The sequence below is a fragment of the Molothrus ater genome, chromosome 3 (assembly GCF_012460135.2).
Source record: "Molothrus ater isolate BHLD 08-10-18 breed brown headed cowbird chromosome 3, BPBGC_Mater_1.1, whole genome shotgun sequence".
Classification (NCBI taxonomy): domain Eukaryota; kingdom Metazoa; phylum Chordata; class Aves; order Passeriformes; family Icteridae; genus Molothrus; species Molothrus ater.
Window position 1 is genome coordinate 57,074,748 of NC_050480.2, and position 19,704 is coordinate 57,094,451.

At 35.7% G+C, this 19,704-nt stretch overlaps 1 protein-coding gene across 1 annotated transcript in view; it reads left to right on the forward strand.

The window, feature by feature from the left end:
• AHI1 (Abelson helper integration site 1) overlaps window positions 1-19,704 on the forward strand; it is an 82,368-nt gene that overhangs the window by 16,376 nt on the left and 46,288 nt on the right. Inside the window, exons 11-17 of the mRNA XM_036380625.2 lie at window positions 987-1,110; window positions 3,384-3,613; window positions 4,625-4,728; window positions 5,497-5,615; window positions 8,724-8,854; window positions 10,134-10,274; window positions 12,125-12,327. Of these exons, the coding sequence (XP_036236518.1) occupies window positions 987-1,110; window positions 3,384-3,613; window positions 4,625-4,728; window positions 5,497-5,615; window positions 8,724-8,854; window positions 10,134-10,274; window positions 12,125-12,327 (1,052 nt within the window). The remainder of the gene's footprint in view (window positions 1-986; window positions 1,111-3,383; window positions 3,614-4,624; window positions 4,729-5,496; window positions 5,616-8,723; window positions 8,855-10,133; window positions 10,275-12,124; window positions 12,328-19,704) is intronic.

Consider the following 19,704-nt stretch of genomic DNA (forward strand, 5'->3'; position numbering starts at 1 on the left):
TATTTGGAAATAAAGATTAAGGGAAGTTAATTTTTAAATTGTGCTTTTTTTAGAGCAAATTAACCAACCTTAAGGCAAACAAATTTAATTAACTAATGTCTGGTCTGTAGTTGTGATTAGATGATTGTTCTGTGCATTAAAGAGCTTTGGTGAAAATGCTCTTTCTGTGTTGATAGGGCTGGAATTGGCTTTTCCTACATGGTTACATATACACAGTTTAATGGTATGAAATGACACCATTTCTGCCCAGAGGCCTAATGGAAATAATCAATTTGCAGAAGGCACAGAGTGTCTGATTATAATGTTTTAAAGGAAATAAAATTTTAAGCCTCCACCTCACACACTTTTCATGGAAGTTTTTCTCCTAACCTGTCTTTGAAAGTCAGATACTGGAATGTTAACATCTCCAGACAGAATACTGGAAGCTGCTGTCTTCCACAGTCCAGTTCAGTTGAAGTACAAACATTCCTTGTGATTCAAATTTTTGAATGCTTCATCACAGTAGCTTAACTGCATAGTTCTTAAACCTTGCATAAAAGTTTTGAGATTTAGAGAGAGCAGTATTTGTACACAAATAAGTGTTTAAATGCAAGGAACAGTAAATGTAGATTCCTTTATTACACAGGCCCATAAAATTATCTCAGTGTTAAAATATTTCTAAGATTGGTCAATTAGTTGTCAAAATTTAAAGAAACCCAGCATAATCCTAATTTGGTTCTAATTATTTAATGCAAATAAGGTGTTTCTTAAGGGGTAAGACATTTGTGGCACCCGTGAACCACTAGGTGGAAGTAGATGCTTGCTATCTGTTCATATCTAGCAATTATTTTATCCTGTTGCCTCAAAATGAGAAGATAAAGAAAGTGAGTTGATGTATGCTAGCAGAAAATCAGCCTAAGATTAGACTAAACTTTGGCTCTAGTAGGTACATCTGTTTGACTGCAAATACTTACAGAACTTTTATTTTTCTATTTCTGCTTCCCTAGTGTATGAAATTCCTTCTGGACAGTTCCTGAGAGAATTTTATGGTCATCTTAACATAGTGTATGATCTTTGTTGGTCAAAAGACAATCGATACCTTCTTACTGCTTCCTCTGATGGCACTGTCAGGTCAGTATCATGAGATGTTCTGGCAGATACCATCAGAAGTTGAAAAGAAAGTGGTCCAATTCAGTGTTTTTACTACAAACTGTTCCATAATGTTTTAACTAAAGATTTGGTTACTGTGTGACTAAAATAATATAAAAATTGTGATTGGGTTAATCACTTATACTACATATAAAATTATATAGTAATTTTATATATAGTATATATACTTATACTGTATATAATATAGTATAAGTAGTACACTTATACTATATATAATATTATAGTAAATTTGTATTTACTATTTCTAATGTATTTGAAACCAAAGCTTTTCCAAAAACCCTAGTGTCTAAATCTACAATGCAGTAAAAAACCAAAAGAGCTTTTATTTTGAGAAGACACTGAGACAGTTGTAATCTATTCCTGGCGAAATTACCGTACTATAAATGCAATATTAAGTTTGCAAATTTGAACAATAGACAGGAAATTGAAAGTTTAAGATTCAAGTTATGTGTGTAAATTTACCACACTGCATATATATGTATGTTGGTGGTGTTCTTTTGGTTTTTTACACTAAGTAATTCAGCTTAAATTGCTGTAAGTTAATTTTGAAACTGTTATTTCTTAAATCAAATCCTCTACAATTACAGCGTACTTCCCTACAGTGCTAATGTTAAAATATTGATCTGCTCAGATTTAAGAACCAAAACCCTCAAACCTGTAGATACACGTGGAAATATCACTGGGACAGTGTACAATTTTATTGTGAACAACTTCATTGGTTTTCATTGAGCTTTTTAGGTTTTTTAAGCCCTTCAGACCCTATCTATTATTTCTGTTATGCAGCTCAGTAATGGTACAAGCAGATGCATAATTGAAATGTCAGAGGAATTGTTAAATGATATGTTGTATGTGTGGAACTGTTTCAGGGGTTTTTTTTCTGCTTGTATGTGGGTATAAAAAGAGTGTGTTGAGAGTTCAGCACTTGTTTTTTTCATTTGGGAGTGGATTATGTAAGAATGTTTTGTATTGAGATAAATATCAATTTCAGTCATTTATGTTGCCTATAAGAAGGCTGAGCTGTTCCTCAGTTCTTGAATTTGTGGCAGCAAGTTGAAACTGCAGTGGTCTGCCTCCTTTTCTGTGTACTGCAGTCACTGTATGAGTTATTAGTTCCTGTATTTATTGTGAGTTGCCTTCAGCTCCTTGAAAAGTCTCAATACCCCCCTGCTTTAAAGTCATTATCAGTTTATTATTTGGATTATCTCATACTGAGTTCTAAGGTAACATGAAGGTAAATTAATGAATTTCTGTGAATTCTTCTTTTTATAGTGTTCTATGTTATCCTCAAGCCTTCCCAGGGTTTAGTCCCACATAATTTGTGAGCAATACATTTTTATTTTGTTAGATTAAAATCATTCTAAAAGATACGTAAACTCCTTGTGACCTTTCTGCATCAAATTGCAGAATAATTGCTGTACTCTAAAGGGTTGCAATTTTGTAATTAAGTGACCTCTGAGTAAGCTTAGAATTCTTCAACAGCCACCAGATGTGGTTGCCTCACCAGAAGTGGGTGCCACTAAAACCATTCAATAACATTTTGTAACTGAATACTGTGTGTAATGTGCTGCTCACCTGTATTTAGTGATCTGGGTACTGTTTTATTCTTTGTGGTCTCATCTTTGGGGGAGGCTCACTTGCCATCAAATAGAAAACACTAACAAAAATCTGATTTTACATCTATGTTTGGAAAAGGATAGGAAGTAGATTAATAGTAGGAAGTGAATTTATGTGATGTAAACATCCTTGAGATCATGATCACTGTGTGGCTGGTAATTATTATTCTAAAATTTTCTGGGATTGTATTTATATTTAGTGGCCCTATATGTTCCTTTATTGCTTTTCTTGTTGTAATATTGTTTTAAATTAATTATACCCCAGAAGAGCTTAATTTGGTTGTAACTCCTGAAAGAAATAAACCAATTCATTTCATGGAATTCTTTATGAGTATTTTAAAATGAGAAATATATCCATTAAGTGAGTAAGTAGTAATTAATTTTCTTTGAAGACCAAATACTATGTAAAGTAGTAAATTTTTCGTAATTCATGTTAGAAGGTGCCATGTTAAAGGATTAAATAGAGGTGGAATAAATTGGTGGGATAAACAGGTATTGTTAAGCAATATTATGTTTGCAAGCATTTGCCTCTAGAACCAGTAGCCTAAAATATGGGCATCAGTTACATCTGTGTGTGTGACTGCTTTGTACAGTAGAAATTCTAACTTTGTTTCCTTTTAGAATGTGGAAGATAGAAATGAAGGCAGCGTCTGCAGTGAGAGTTTTCCCTCATCCTTCATTTGTCTACACTGCCAAGTACCACCCAGTTGCTGACTCGTTGGTTGTGACAGGATGTTACGACTCAGTGATTAGAATCTGGAATGCAAATGTGAAAGAAATCCATGGGCAACTGCTACAGGAGCTTGATGGCCATAAAAGTTTCATCAACACCCTTTGTTTTGATGCAGAAGGTATGTAGTTAATATTGCTTTTACAAATAGTTGTCTTTCCAATTGAAGACCATCTTGAATGCTACTAGTTTACTTCATGGAGGCAGTGTATTCTTCTTAGGAAGAAATTATTTACTGGGAGAATGCTGAGACACCGGGGCAGGTTGTCCAGAGAAATTGTGGATGTCCCTGAAGGTGTTCAAGGCCATGTTGGTCTGGGCTTTGTTCTAATGGAAGGTGTCCCTCCCTATTTCAGGGAGGTCAGAACTAGATAATTTTTAAGGTCCCTTTCAACCCAAATCAATTGATAAAGAAAATGAGGTGGTAGTAATTAGATTGTGAGAATCTTAGCTCTAAACTGAAGTGGGAAGGGGATGAACTTTTCAATATTGACAGAGAATAGGAAACATGGAGAGAAAGGAACACAGGTTTCACCATTGTGAGTCATGTTAACTGGTGGGTTGACAGCTGAAAGTGAAGGTTGTACTGAGATCTACTAGTGGAGCACGAGTTGAAGATGTGTGTAAGTTAAAGCTTGACTTTTTCTAGTATTAGTGACATCATTAATAGTTAGGTAGTTCATTTTAGTCACTGGAGTAGGTACTACAAAGAGAAAAGCTGTATTTTTATAAAGAATAAATATTTGTGTTTAAAGAACAAGTGTTGGGAAACACTGTTCTAGTTCAAGGTTCTCTTAATAAATGCATGAGTAAGCATTGAGCTATCATGTGAAGCTTGTTGAGCTGATGCTCAGCAAGCATTTTTGCTGGTTTTAGAATATTAATAAAAATGAAAAAAATTAAAAACCTGTTCTGCACCTCAGTTATTTAATGTATATGCTACATCCAGATTTATGGTAACAGGTTATGTCATGCAGTATGAGCAAAACGCATTTGCAATGAGTATATTTTAGCAAAAGAGAGAGAAGAATGGGTATTTGCCTATTCACAAAGAGGAGAGAACAAAATATTGTTTATTTTCTGTATTATTGTTTTGTGGGTGGTATTTTACTCATAAGACATTATTTCTCAGGACACCACATGTTCTCAGGAGATAGTTCAGGACTAATAATAGTTTGGGATACACCTGTCAAAGGAAGTTCTCCACACCTTTTTCAACACTGGAAGGTCAATAAGGTAACAAAGTTTCTTAACTAGCATTGTAATTTTTGTGTGAACTGTTTTTTTTAATACATTACGTTTTGTTTAACTGCAGAGGTGTATTTTCTTTAAAAATTGGTATAAAGAACTGATACAATGTTCAGTGATTCACTGACTTAATTTTTTAAATTGTTTTGCAACTTAATTGGGTTGGGCACTGGAACAGGCTCCCCAGGCAAGTGATCACACTACCAAGCCTGAGAAAATTCACAAGTATTTGACTCCCAAGGTACATGGTGTGATTCTTGGGGCTGTCCTGTGTAGGGCCAGGAGTTTGTCTTTGATGTTCATAGTGGGGCCCTTGCAACTAAGGATATTCTAGAATTCTGTGATCCTGTATTTTTTTTTAATATATGTAAAACATGAAAATACTTGACACTGTGTATTAATAGGTAAATGCTTTGTTCTCTAGAGACAAAAATAAAATATACCACTGGCTTTAAAAAACACATTTGTCCATACCTTAGAGCCCTGATGTTGAGTCAGCATTTCTGTCATCAACTTAATTTTTTTAGAAATTCAGAAATTTGAAAATTCAGTCACAAAAGAATCTGCCTCATGGTTGTAAAAAGTTGATGCCTAGGATGTAATGCTTTAATATAGGAACAAACTTTTTCCTTAACCAAATAAAATGAATTGAGCAGAAAAATAGGAATGCAAGAGAAAAATGGACAATAATGTGTAAACACATGAGTTTTAAACTACAAAGTTATATAATTTTCTTAATTTTCCGTCCTTCTGTAGGAAATAAAAGAAAATGATATTAAAGGAACACCAGTAAATCACTTGGAAGTGCATCCGAATGGAAGGCGTTTATTAATCCATGCCAAAGACAGTACCCTGAGAATTATGGATCTCAGAATGTTGGTATTTTTGGTGACTAATGTGTACTTCCTTTATGTTTTAAAATTTACATGGGGAAATAAAATACCACAAAGGTATTAGTTGTGTAGCTGGGGAGAAAAAAAATGTCATAATAATCAAGGATAAAAATGTTAGGGTTAGGAAATTATTTCAAAACACTGCTGTGTTACATTTTGGGTGATATTGAGTAAGTCTTTTGGTGGTATTGAGTAAGTCTTTTAGAATAGAATATCTAAAATTTCCTAGATTACTTGGTAGCCTAAACTGGCATGAAGAATACAATGTTAGTCTTCTAAAGATTGAAATCCCTTTTAAAATGCAATCTGGGCATGAAAAGAACTTGGAAGTGGTAATATTTGTGTGGTAGTTTTGCATTTTTAAGACTCTGGGAAGGATATTTTGATGATGAAATGGAAATGGTTATCATCATAAATGCTAAAAAATGCAGTGATGTACCTATTATGGTTTATTAAGCAGGCTGTGAGATAGTTTTGCATTTTATTATGATTTTCTCATTTTTAATTGGTATAAGCATGAATTTTTAATGACAAACGAAAATAACAAGCAAGGAGATTATAGACTTGAGGTTGATTTTGGAGAACGACCAGTTCAACCCAACAATCAAATCACAACAGCATGCTAGTCAGAGCTTTGTACTATTGGATTTTTAATATCTTGAAGGATGAAAATTTTTATAGCTTCTGTGAGCAACATGTTCTAGTTGCTCACAGAAGTTGTACAGTGTGTTCATTCACCCTCAAAATAAAGTACTCTTTTCTTATTTTTAAACAGAATTATCTATATTTCAATTGATGTCCGTTCCCTCTTGTCCTTTCATTGGGTGGGAGTGAGCAGAGTCTCTCACCGATCGCTTACATATGTAGATAAGATGCACTTGAACATTCTGTTCTGGAAAGTCACATTAAAGACATGAACAACTTTTCTAAAATGTTTCATCCTTAATTTCATAGGTTTCTTTCCGCCCCTCACCACACAGAAAATCCCTGGAGGTATTTAAAAGATGTGTAGATGTGGCCCTTAGCTATATGGGTTAGTAGTGGATGGGACAGTGCTGTGATAACAGTTGAAGTTAATGATCTGGAAGGTCATTTTGAAACTAAGCAGTTCTGTTATTGTACTGGATTGAATGTTTGAGCTAGCTGAGGACTCTACTGCATTATGGTGCACGTTTCTCTTTTTCTGTAATTGATAAAATATAATGACCATGCTAGAAGCTGAACTATCCACTCAAAGGATGAAATTGCTGGATTAAGAGAGGGGAACCTGTCGTTTTTTAGGGCAGTGTTCTTCTGTTGCTCCTCTTTCTAAAATGTGCAGAGTGTTTTATTTTGAGAGGGAAACATGGGCATGCATATTAATCTTTAAGAAAGGCTTTAATACGGGGTGCAATTTCACAATTATTTTAAGCAAATTTATCCATGGGACGTACAATCTCCTGCAATCTCCCACACCTTTGGCTGTGTATTCCTAGCATTTCTTTTTTATAATTTCTAGAGATCTTCTGATCTGGGGTAAGTCAGATCATTGAGCTGATCCGACTAAAAATTAGCCTACAAATACAAATGATTAATTTTCATTTTAATCAACTCTCTGATCAAATTTATCTGATAGCTGCCCAAGAGAAGAAATGAGGGAGAGCCTGGGAAAATAAGGGTGGAGAGGACACCACCAGAACTTCTACTTTGACCACAGCCCACAGTTACATTGACTTTTAAGTCTATCAATAAACCACAGGGTCAGATACCCAACAGTGATAATTTTACACGTCAGCATTAACTGTTCATTCCCTGCATGAGAAAAGAGGGGGTGGAGGTCACAGATGAACACAATTCACTTTGATTGACAGCTGGTTACTCTTAACTTTCCTCTTTCAACTTGCTTTTTTGATCTTTTTGGATAATACTGCTGTCCTGTCACTTAGGTATGTGATCAGGGATTTGGTTTTAGTTCAGCCCTCTCCTTAGGGTTTCATATGAAGGTTAGTTTTACATCTTGCAGGGCTCTTGTCATGACATCTCAGAGATACTATCTTTCTTATTCATACAGCTAAATCTCTTATTTGGGCTAATAAGGAGCTCTTATTTGAGCTAATATTGCTGTGGGATCATCTAGGGTATATTTATTTGGAATATTGTTTGAAATAATTTTCCTGTAATATTAAATGCACTGTACTTCTCCAAGCATACTTTCATTGTTTTTGCAGTAACAAATGTGAATAATGCTATCTTCTGTCCTTGAGGGCTATGGTGGCCTATTGCTGTTTTTCTTGCCTTAAATTTTGCATTGTAGTACTGCTGCTGGGTTTGTCTCCAAAGTTGAACTTTGATATCTTTTTCCAGGCTATGCCTCTTTCAAGCTGATTTATCTTCTTTCCATCCTTTTGTGGATTCTCTCTTACTTGATGCAAACAGACTTTGACAGTAGATCATTATTACTGTGCTGACCAATAGTGTTTCACTGAAAAAAGATTAGGATACCTAAGCTGAAAAATAATATCAAACATTTATAGTAAATCAGCTTTTATGTCTGAAATTTGTTGATTCTACTGCTGTTTTCTGACCAAGGAGACTTTAGTCTGAAGAGCATGCTGCATAGCTCTTTAATCATTCAAGCTGCATAGCTGTTTAATCATTCAAGCTCAAGAAGCATAATGAAAACTTTTCTAGCAGAGCTTGGTGTAATAGTGCTAATTTCCCTGTTTTTTTTGCAAAGCCCAGGATCAAGATAGTGCAAATTACTGCATCTCTGTCTTTTGTCTAGATCTGAGGGTTTCCTTTTTCTACTGGAAGACAAGGATGTACATTTTTATCTATACTATATTCTTGATACTCACCTGTAAGTATTTTATTTTTAGAAGCAATTTGTTAGTATACTACGTACATTTATATCTATACTGTCAGGTGCAGTATGAAGGTTAGGGAAAATAAAGGGTAAATAAATACTTCACTCTGCAAAAAGTGTGTGCTTGCATATCTATTTGGGATGCAAAGTGTACTGATTTTTCTGAGAAATAAAGGGGGAACTGAGACTTAAAAAGTTACATTGTCTGTTCTGAATATATCTTCTATATTTGCAAACTTTCTTAGCTTGGCGACAAAGAAATATGTAGGTGCCACAAATTACAGAGAAAAGATTCACAGCACCTTAACACCATGTGGTACGTTCCTGTTTTCAGGAAGTGAAGATGGAAAGGCTTATGTTTGGAATCCAGAAACAGGTAACTAAGTATTTTACGGGCTTAAGCCAAATTGTCAAAGCTCAGGGGGAAAAGATTTTTAAAGGTTTATTGAAACACTTTTGATATGGAATAAAACTTTGGTAAGATGTTCTTAAATCCTGAAGCTTTAGCTCAACCTTCTAAATCTCTGAGATTTAATTCTCTAGAGGAAATTAGTAGGGGTAACATCCAGCATGACTGGAGCACCTGAGGCTCAGCTTTTTTTGTACTGCAGCTCTTTGCACGTGGTGAGGATCTTAAAATGGAATGCACAAAAATGTTTTAGGTCAGGTATGTTTTTCTGTTGTGTTCTTTAGATTTGAGAATGAGGCTCTTGTGCCGAACTGCTTCATCTCTGTGGTGGGTGGTCAGAGATTGAATATTTTTGGTGTGTGGTATATAAAATTTCACTGTGAATTAGTCCCCAAGCCAAGGAGTTTCAAAATAGCTACCAAAATCTTTCTGAAAAAATGTGACGAAAATGTAGGGTGGCGTTTCTTGTACAGGAGGTAAAAGAGATGAAAATAAGAGCAGAAAGTAGCAGAATACCATTTTGGATTTGATGACATTATATTCTGTCTGTAATTGTAATTTATATAGTATTTTAAAATAAAAAAGTAAATATTTTGAAACTGTCAGATAACTAACAGTTCTACTTTGAATTTCTTTCCATGTTTCCAACTATGTTAACTTGGATCTCTGTCGCTACATAATTTGCCTGAAAACTTTTTAAAAATTACAAAAATAAAAAGAAGGAGGAACTTTGTTATTCATATGTTTTTATTGGATTTTGACTTGTGTTGCCACACTGTATTTGCATTTATAGTGCCATCAGCTGAAGAGCTAATTTTATTTATATTTTTAATAATTCTGTCCTCAACTTTCACTCCTGTTTTCAGTGTTATATAGCTGAGATCCACAAGTAAGATGCCTATCTTTGTACAATGCAAGCACAAACAAATACTGTGGAACGCCACCTTTCCAGAACGTGCTTATCAGAACGAGAGAACTCATCTAACCTGGTGCATCCTCCTCTGGCATTTCCTGCAGCAATTGCAACAGCACTAACTTTTCTGACTTACTGAATAACTTAAAAGCTTGCAATGTTTCCTTCGTCTTATGCCAAAATACAACTTTTCAGTCAGGAGATTGACTGAAGAACATTTATTTACAGTGGCAAACATTGTAGTAATACAAGATTTAACCAGCTGTTATTCTGCTGTATTGAAGGTTTCAAATATTTTTCCATGGCATTAATAAACTTCCTTCACTTCTGCAGGAGATCAGGTGGCCATATATTCTGATCTCTCCTTCACATCTCCACTTCGTGATGTTGCCTTTCATCCACACGAACACATGGTGTCTTTCTGTGCCTTTGGTCAAAACCATCCAATACTTGTATACATTTATGATTATAAAGGTACAGTACAAATTTTCTTGATACTCACCTGTAAGTATTTTATTTTTAGAAGCAATTTGTTAGTATTTGTACTTCCTTTGAGAGGAAAAGAAAACAGTCATTTGATGTTAATGCATATCTTTTTTTCTGGGAGATACCAAAACTGAATTTAACATGATCCTGCACTACCTGTTCTTTGTGATGCTGCTTTAAGCAAGGGTTTTGGCCCAGCAAAAATCACCAGAGGTCCCTCAATTTTTTTGTGTTTCATACTGTGTGATTTTTGCAGCACTTTATCATATATAGGCAGCATTATACAAGAGCCCTTTTTGCAATATCAAGGTAGATTATGAATCCAGAAAATACAATTATTTGGAAAACCAATTAGTAGCTTAATTGGAATCTGAGTATCTTGTGCCAGCTATGTTGCAAAATAATGTTGAGGAGCTGTATAGAAATGAATGAGTGTATAGACTTCTGATAAGTAGCTGTTATAGCTGTGATGTCATTATGTCAGAGATATGTTTATTCCCCATGTTATATTGAAAAGAAGATAGTAATAAATGCTAACTTAGCATTTTTGGTATATGAAATAAAATTCAGATTGTCCTTCACAGGCTTTTTTGATAGTTGTGTTCATAAAAGGACATTTTCATCTAGGGAGTTAATGTGTTAATACGAATTATGCAGTATTTTTTTGTATTAATTATGTTTGCAGGGGACATACATCTGTAAAATTGGTCCTGTCTTTATGTACTGGCTTTTTAAGTAACATGTAGTAATAGGATTACTCATATGAAATCTCAGTGTAGGTTATCTGTTGAATTGGTTAACTTTTACAGGAACATTAAGTGGAATGACTTTGCAATCAATATTCAGTGCTATATTCAATTAAGTAAGATATTGGTATTGTAAAAAACAATATGATTTTTGGGGGTGAAGGGTTTCTTCAGAATTTTTTGATGAGAAGTGAGTCTAAAAAACTTAACATAGTAGTTTGAAATATGGACATACACATTTAGAGACCACTCAGGACAGTCGTAGTTATTTGTGTCTTCTGACTGCCCAACTGCTAACAATAAGACTTTGCATAGATTGTAGTCTTTTTTTTTGTATTATTGGTTCCTATCTTTATGTTCCTTTTTTGGTTAAAAGCACTCCTTTTTCTTTCAGAAAATAGTCATACTGCCACAGTGTTGAAAGAGTTAAACATATAGTAATACTAATTTTAGTCACACAATTTTTAAGACTCTGACAGCATGTGTTTTAGATACACCAACAGTTTTATTAATGTCCTGGGCAGAATTTCCATAAAGAATTCTTCTAACCTTTGTTGGCTTGAGACCATAGTACAAAAAATTGCAAAAGTCAACTTGTCAGTCATTGTGTCCTCTGCCTGGATAATATGTCTGTCAACTTATGAAGTACTGCTCAGGCATCATAAACTCACTTGAACTAGGCTGGAAAAAATGTGAAATGTCACCAGCTTGAACTCAGTGCAGGCTTTACAACTTTATTGCCTTTGAAAAATTCCTTTCTCTTCCCACTCTTTCCCCCCACCCAATCCCATATTTCTGGATGAGGAACACTATTGTTTATAAGCAATACAAAAATACTAGTTCTGTATGAGAGATTACTAAACCAAATAACTGAAAGTGTGATGTTTTGATCAGAAGAGTTAGGGGGAAAATGGGGTAGTAAGGGGAAATTTTCATGTCACTTTCAGGTTTTCCCTATAGTACTGTTGGTACAGTTTTTGATGGTATTTGACTGAAGACATGGCTGGCAAAATGACTGTGATCCTTCCATTTTTTTTTTCCTATGGCAATGTAAGGTTTCACCTGAGACATTAATATTGGTTATTTCTACAGTTGCTCAACAGGAAGCTGAACTTGTAAGAGATCTTAGTTCATCACTTACCACAGCTGCACCAAGGGGGCCACACTTCATTGGCAGTTTTTCTGAAATTCCTGTCCAAAAAAACTCAGTGATGTCTCCAGCAGATCAGTTTGTCAGTGTTGCAAGAGCATCAATGAGAATGCAGAAGGTGAAACAAAAACTTGATTCTGTTACGGTAAGTCAAATTTAATTAATTTCAGAAGTATATAGTCTTCCCATATTCTGGAACTGGTATACTTAAAAAAACGCATATGTATTGTCATGGCATCTGGTCTTTAGAAATGAATACATCTGTCAATTAGACTAATGCAGGTGTAAGTAGCTCTTAAGAGCAATCATAAAGAACCTAATTCCATTTTTCAAGTACTGATGACAAGGGATTTTTTTTTTTTGTGCTAGTGCCTATTGCTGTTTGTCCATTATGTAAAATCAGGGATCCATAGATCATTACGGTTGAGATTCCTATCCACCTTAAAAACTGTATGTGGCATAAATGGTAGGGGTTTTAGGGAGCTGCAGGGCAGGGAGAAGAGGATGTCCTATGCTGGGCACAGTTGTTTCAAGCCAGCTCATTGAAAGGCAGTATGGAGCAACTGCACAACTGAAACTGGAACCAGACAGAATATGGCACCTCTGAGAAAACAGACTTAAGAAAGGTCAGAACCTACTAGAGACAGGAAACGCCACAGCAGAGGAGAAATGCAAAGGAAAGCATGTCAGGGGGTGCAAGTGAAGATACAGGAAGAGGGATGCGAGGAGTGATCTGAAAGAAGACACAGAAGGAGGCAGGAAGGTGATGCAAGAGACTGAAAACAATGCAGAAATGGAAATACTAGGGAAATAACAGAGTAAGCTTGAAGGGAAATACAGGAGATAAACGAGGACATGCAAAAGAAAACACAGATGATGGTACATCTCTGACTGTGTTGCAAGCAACGGAAGAATCCATGCTGGACAGGTGCAATCCCTAAGGATGTTGGGTGGTGGAGGATCCATATTAAGCAGTTGAAAAGAGCAAGAAAAAAGAAGAGTCAAAAAGAGCAAGTCACTATGCACTAGTCTCACTCTACTGCCCCACACTTCCACTGCTTTTCCAAGGGGACTGAGTGTAATGTAATGTCAAAATTAAGGAGACTGGGGATTAGAAAGGAGAAAAAAGAGGTGCCTGAAGTGGAGACAGACAAAAAGGGATGAAAAGTATTTTCTTTGGCTGGGTGTTTTACTATTTGTCTTGTTTCTCAATACTCAAATTGGTAATGAAAGCTTTTGTAATTGGCAATAAATTTAATTAAGTTAAATTCCCCAACTTGAGACAATTTTGCATGCAACAAGGATGCAGAATGTTCCTGAATAGCACTGTGAAGTTATAATTACTTTTCACAATGACACGAACCACATTTGAGTTTGTATTTACTGTTTTTCATTTTGAAGTACTGTTGAGTGCATGTAGATTTTTTTAATGTAGTTTTAGGTTTTGTCTGCATTAATAAGTAGTGAATCACAAAAGAAGCAGATGAGTAGATGAAAGTTGTTGTTGCTGGGGTTGCTGTAACTACTGTCATCATGCTTTTTAGGGGTTTTACTTTGGATTACATTTATTCTGGTTCCTTGGCTTTGGCATCCCCATTAGGCCTGAACTTTGAAACTGTCTGGAAGAAAGCTATCCCACAGACCTTCACACAGACCACAGATTTCTGAACCGTGAACTCCCAGTGAACCCCTTCATGAAACAGCACACCATAGCTCTCAGTGATAACACTAGTATGCTGCTTCTACCTTTCAATTACATGTGGCCTGACACAAGGTAGCAAACCTTGTTTCTACTTTCTGCTCATTCTGTTCTGCTCACCTACAAAGTGAGTGCTGGTGCTGTCTAGTTGTTTATCAGAGAAAGGCACAACATGGAGAGAATGGAGCATGTAGCCTTGTGTCTGGGACAAGTATTCCAGGAAGATACTCCAGGATAAATTTTTACTGTTCTGGATGTCTGGCCATATGAAGAAAATGATGGGGTTAGAGAATTTATGAGAGCCTTTATCATTGCAACTCTTTAGTCCCAGATTAACCAGTAGTTCTGGACTGTGGAAGACAAATCTGATTTAGCAAAAGCATCTACAAGTTCCATGTTCCTGTGTGACTAGATAAAATAGATAAGCCTACAACTGTGTTTGAAAGAATAACTTTCAGCCACTGGAGTTTTGTAACACTAGATTTCCATTGACTAGTTTGGGATGAGTAAGTCCACTGTGAGCAGAGTAATGATCAGTGTTTTTGACAGCATCCTCCAAGCCCTCTACCCGTGTGGGAGATGTCCTAAAGTTCATCCGAGTCTTCTCCCTGTGTGAGTTTCCAGACAGTACAGGATGGTGGTTGAAAGAATGCACATCCAGTTTGATATCTGTCACCTAGCAGTAGTGATTATGATCACTGAGAGTGCTTCCTTGCAGGACTTTATGACCCACTGAGATATGGGGGAGGAGATTTCTTTGAAAGGAGTCTTGATGCTAATCTTTTCAGTGATCCAACACGAGACTCCGATGACAACGGTAGATACTTTTCAAGCAGGGATGGGATAATTTTTTGCATGTGGCTGCAGTATTGCCTGCCTGATTATCACATTTTGGACAGCCCCAGAGTAAAATATACAACATAAAACTTCAAATTTCTATTATTTTGTGATTGGGAATTAGTTTTTTAATGTGTATGCAATTCCCTTTCCCAAATGAAAAATGATGCATGCATGTAAGTACTGGCTTTGCTGGAAGGCTTATCAGAGTTGCACACTCACGTGAATGGTTTGCTAAAGCGTTTGTCAAAGTAGAACTCTTAAAAGTTGCCACTCAGCCACATGTGTGAGAATGTGCTAATATTTCTGGGAACAGACGAGTGAAAATGGAGAAAGACAAAACCACACGTAGGGCAACTTGCTGCACTGTGGTTGAGTTGGAACATTAAAAATCCAAATGAGAACACAGGTGTGTTACCTTGTATGTATTTCACAGAATCATAGAATATGTTGAATTGGAAGGAACCTCCAGAGATCAAGTCCACCTCCTGGCACTGCACAGCACCAACCCCAAGAGTCACACCATGTGCCCAAGAACATTGTGCAAACACTTCTAGAACTCTGTCAGGCTGATGATGTGACCACTTCTCCGGGAAGCCTGTTCCTGTGCCCCACCACCCTCTGAGTGAAAAAATTTTTCCTCATATTCAACCTAAACTTCCCCTGACACAGCTTGAGGCCATTCCCTTGGGCCCTATCACTGTTCACCACAGAGAAGAGATCAGTGTCTGCACCTTCTCTTCCCCTCCTGAGGAGCCTGTAACTGCACGGAGGTCTCCCCTTCTCAGGCTGAACAGACCAAGTGACCTCAGCCACTCCTGGTACAGCTTCTCCTCCTGGCCCTTCACCATCTTTGTTTCTGTCCTTTGGACACTCTCTAAAAGTTTAATGTCTTTCTTAGGTTGTGGCACCCGAAACTGCACAAGGCATTCAAGGTGAGGCCACCCCAGTGCAGAGTAATCCTGGTCTTTGTGTCATGTTTGCATGCCCTTGTGACAGACATGCGGGAAATAGCATGTTGGGACGAGCATGGTGGCAGCACACCTTGTAGACCTGGCCTAAGGTCACACCTGGAGTCGTGTTTTATGAGACAAATGTGCTGGAACAGACAAATAGCAAATCTGCCAACGTGGGTGTCTCTGGTTTTCACATGTGTCAACAGCATTCTGAATTTAAAACTTAAAAATTTAAAACTTTAGAACTTTAAAACTTAACAGCTACTGGATTTAAAGCTAACTTTAAAGTGTAGAGTTTAGAGTTCTGTGACTTAGATATGGATTTACTGTCAATACATTACGTTCAGGTTAAGCTAGATAGAGAATACTCTGATCCCATATAAGATTGGGTTCTTTGTCTTATGACCATGCCCCCTTTCCAGGTCCTGTTAGTATCAATAATTTTTTTTTATTTCTGTTTTTCTTTTTACCTAAACATGAACCTTAACAAATTATACATAAAGTTTCTTCTCTTCTGCAGCATTGCCATTCTTAGCCCAGAAATTAGAACCAAGAGTTGATTATTGTGCTAAAGCTTTAGCAGTTCACAAAAGTGAAGACATTTTGATACAAATGTAAAAATTAATTTCTGTATGAAAACAGAATGCAGAATTAGCTTCATTTCCAAATAGAAAAATTACAGAGTAGTGAATCTTTGCAGCAGTTATTTGTCTCTACCTCAAGGAACTAATACTAATGCATGATTCTGTTAATGGAAGTTTTTGATAGGAAAACATTTAATTTATCTCTGGCTCTTGGAAGTGCTTATAAGAGTTTTTCATTCAATGTTACTATTTATGTTTTTTTTAGTTTCCCTTCCATCTAGCAGTAAAAAAAAAAAAAAAAAAACAAACCAGTTTGTAACTGTCCATAACAAGGGGATGAGATATGTTGTGTAGGTATGGAGAGAAGAGCTTTCTTTGAAGGTGTAGTATTCTAGCTCTGAAATTCACCTTTCAGATGTCTGACACCTTTGTGGCATTTACAAATAGCATCTGTAAATACTCTGTAGTACTAGTCTTGGAATCAATTACATGTTGGCTGCTTTATCTCTCAATACATGCTTTTGCCACATTGTCAAGTCTTAGAGCATTCTATTTTTTGTCTTATGCAATTCACTTTTAACGTGAAAACTAGTTTCACTGAAAGTGTGTATTTGCATAATTTGTATAGAGCTGCCCTAACACAGAAAAGAAAATGCAAATCATCTTTCTTTAAGCCTGGCAAAAATTACATAGGTATCTTTATTGTGATGGAAACAATAAGAATGTTTTAACTCTTAGTTTTACTCAATTTTCAGTAGTAGTAAACTGTGTCTCTGATAAAGCTGTGGTTCATGCATGAAGAAAGCAGAGCCTGTTGTGAAAAATAAGTAAATTCATGATTGTCTATCTTAGCAAGCTTTGCTCATTGTTGTGAAGATATTTAGCAATGATTTCCCACAGCCTGTATTTAAAAAAAAAAGTAATTTTGTTCTGTGAATAGTCTTATGTCTGCCTGTTGTAGGAGAATTATTTTTCATAGAACAGGGTACTTCACCTGGAAGCAGTTGTGCTTGAATCACAATTCCTCACTTATTAGCTGAGTGCTTCCCATTTCTGTTACAATGTTGTGACTTTTTTTCCTCCTTGGGCCTCTTAGAGATTTAAATAATACTTAAGAGCTAGTGGCAGAAAGGTCATTAAAACTCTGCTTTGGATGGGCAGTCTTTTATTGCTCACCTGAATTCAGCTTCACTGCCATCAAGGGGAGGTATAAATCACTTCATGTAAGACTACTTAAAACTTAATTTTTAATATCTCTTTTATTAAAAAGGTTTTCAGCTTGTTTTTAAGGCCTTGGACAGAAAGGAAGTACTCTAATGGAACTTAGGCTGCATTTTAGAAGAGGTGATTTTCTTAAATCCTCAGGACTGCACATTCAGCCCTCTCTTCTGTGCTGTCTTGTTGCATTTGATTTCAAAGCATGCTATTTGGCACGTATAGTGAGAGTGTTTGCATAATACAGCAGGAAAATAAAGAGAAGTGAATTAAGTGTTGTACAGGAATAATTTACATAGAGTTCCAAATCCCTGATATAATTTGTTCAAGGACCAGAATCAAGACAAGCTTAGCTTTATAATTCTTCCTTCCAGGATGAACTGGGGAGGCATCTATTAAGTGTTAGTTTTCAATAGTTTGTTCTGTCCTGTTAAACTTGATTTCCAAAGGTCAGTATAGTCAACCTGTCTTCATTTCCTGGTGTTATCTGAAATCTAACTTTTGATAGTAAATTTGAAAGAGAGCGACTGGAAAGCCTCTGTTTGTCTTGTGGTGAAGTGTGCACTTAGCAAGAAATTCATGCAAAGGGGAGATCTTCTCATTTATCTAGGGAAAAAGGCTCTCCCTAGAGTTTACAGTGGATTAAAGAAGATGAAATACTGGAAGCTGAGATCAAAACATTTGCAGAGCAGATTATTTTTTCTGTGTTTGAGTAAATATGTAATCTAATGGCTTTCCACCATTCTTTTGTATAAGACAAAACTTTATATTAATGAAGCTTGCTTGCATATGTAAATGTAAGAAAAGCAGATTGATTTTATTGTTGCAGTTGTTCAGAAAAGCAGGCCTCCATTCTGATAACATTTCCCAACTACTGCTTACTAGCATTCATTTAAATTTGTACACTGTAGTAAAATCTAGTAGGTTTAATGCTTTTTTGAAATCATGTTCAATGAATTAATCTGATTTTCTATCTTACTTTTCTTTCTGTCAGCTTTGGAGTATAGTTATTACAGTTGTGCTCTTTTGCTGCAAGATTCCTTGTTAGTCAAAGATAATTTTTGCTATAAACTCTCCACATTAGAATGAAATCCATATTCCTGCACAAAAACTAGACACATTAAGATGGTCAGGTGTAGTGGTGCAGAGGATTGGGTGGCAGATACCCTCTGGCCCAGTCAAGTAATTCAACACACATTTTTATTGCTAAATTACCTGCATTTCAGGTAATTTGCCAATACCCAAATACTGTGCATTATTGAATTGAATAATAATTATTGAATTACAGAAAGAATAGTTATATAAAATAGGTCATTTTTGAGGTAGTTAAACCCAAGTGAATCAGTGATTGTCTCCTTTCTTTAAACAGAATTTACAATGCAGTAGTTTGAAAATTCGCAAGATATCACTGGCCCACCACTTATGTTTAAGGTTCTGATCTAGAGTTTACTGAGGCCAGAGATAGTACTTTACTAACTGGGAGATTTCAGTTGGATTGAGTAACCATATGCTTTTATTCTATATGATGAAATAGGCTTGACTTTTAAAAGGGTCAAGAATTATGTTATGTAAATAACTCTCATTAATTTTAGCATATGAATACCTTGCTTGTGGAAAGCTACAAATATTTTATTCAAGGCCTGTTTTTCTTCTGCCTTGGCTTTAGTGTATTAAGGCAGTGAAAATATATTTAACAAACAGTAAAATTCTCAGTTGGATCAACCAAAAACTTGAGATCATTAAATTTCTTTTCATAGAGTGTATTGGATAATATTACAAGAGTAAGGTTTGGGAAGGGCTTTTGTTTTGTAATAGTTGTATGTGTGTGTGTGTATATATATATATATAAAGTCCATAGGAAAATGGATTTTAACTACATTTTCTTTGTTGCTATGGAGATTAGACTGGAATTATATTATGTATGATTTACATGTAGGAAGTGCCTGGGATGTTGGTGTTTATTGCTTTACAGAAATCAGTTCTGGGCTAGGATTGGTTTAAGATTTTTTTTTTTTCCTATAGTGGTGAGTATCTCTTCATGGATATAGTGTAGTTTGAGTACTCAAAAATGAGAAATTATTTTACACTTATAAGTTTATGAGCATATACACGTCTTATGTTTATACACGAAGATGCAACAAAATGCTGGTTTAGACAATTCTGTTTCATTGTTTGCACTGCTTGAGAGTTAGTATTCATATATAAACACACAATTGATTTTGTTGCTGTGC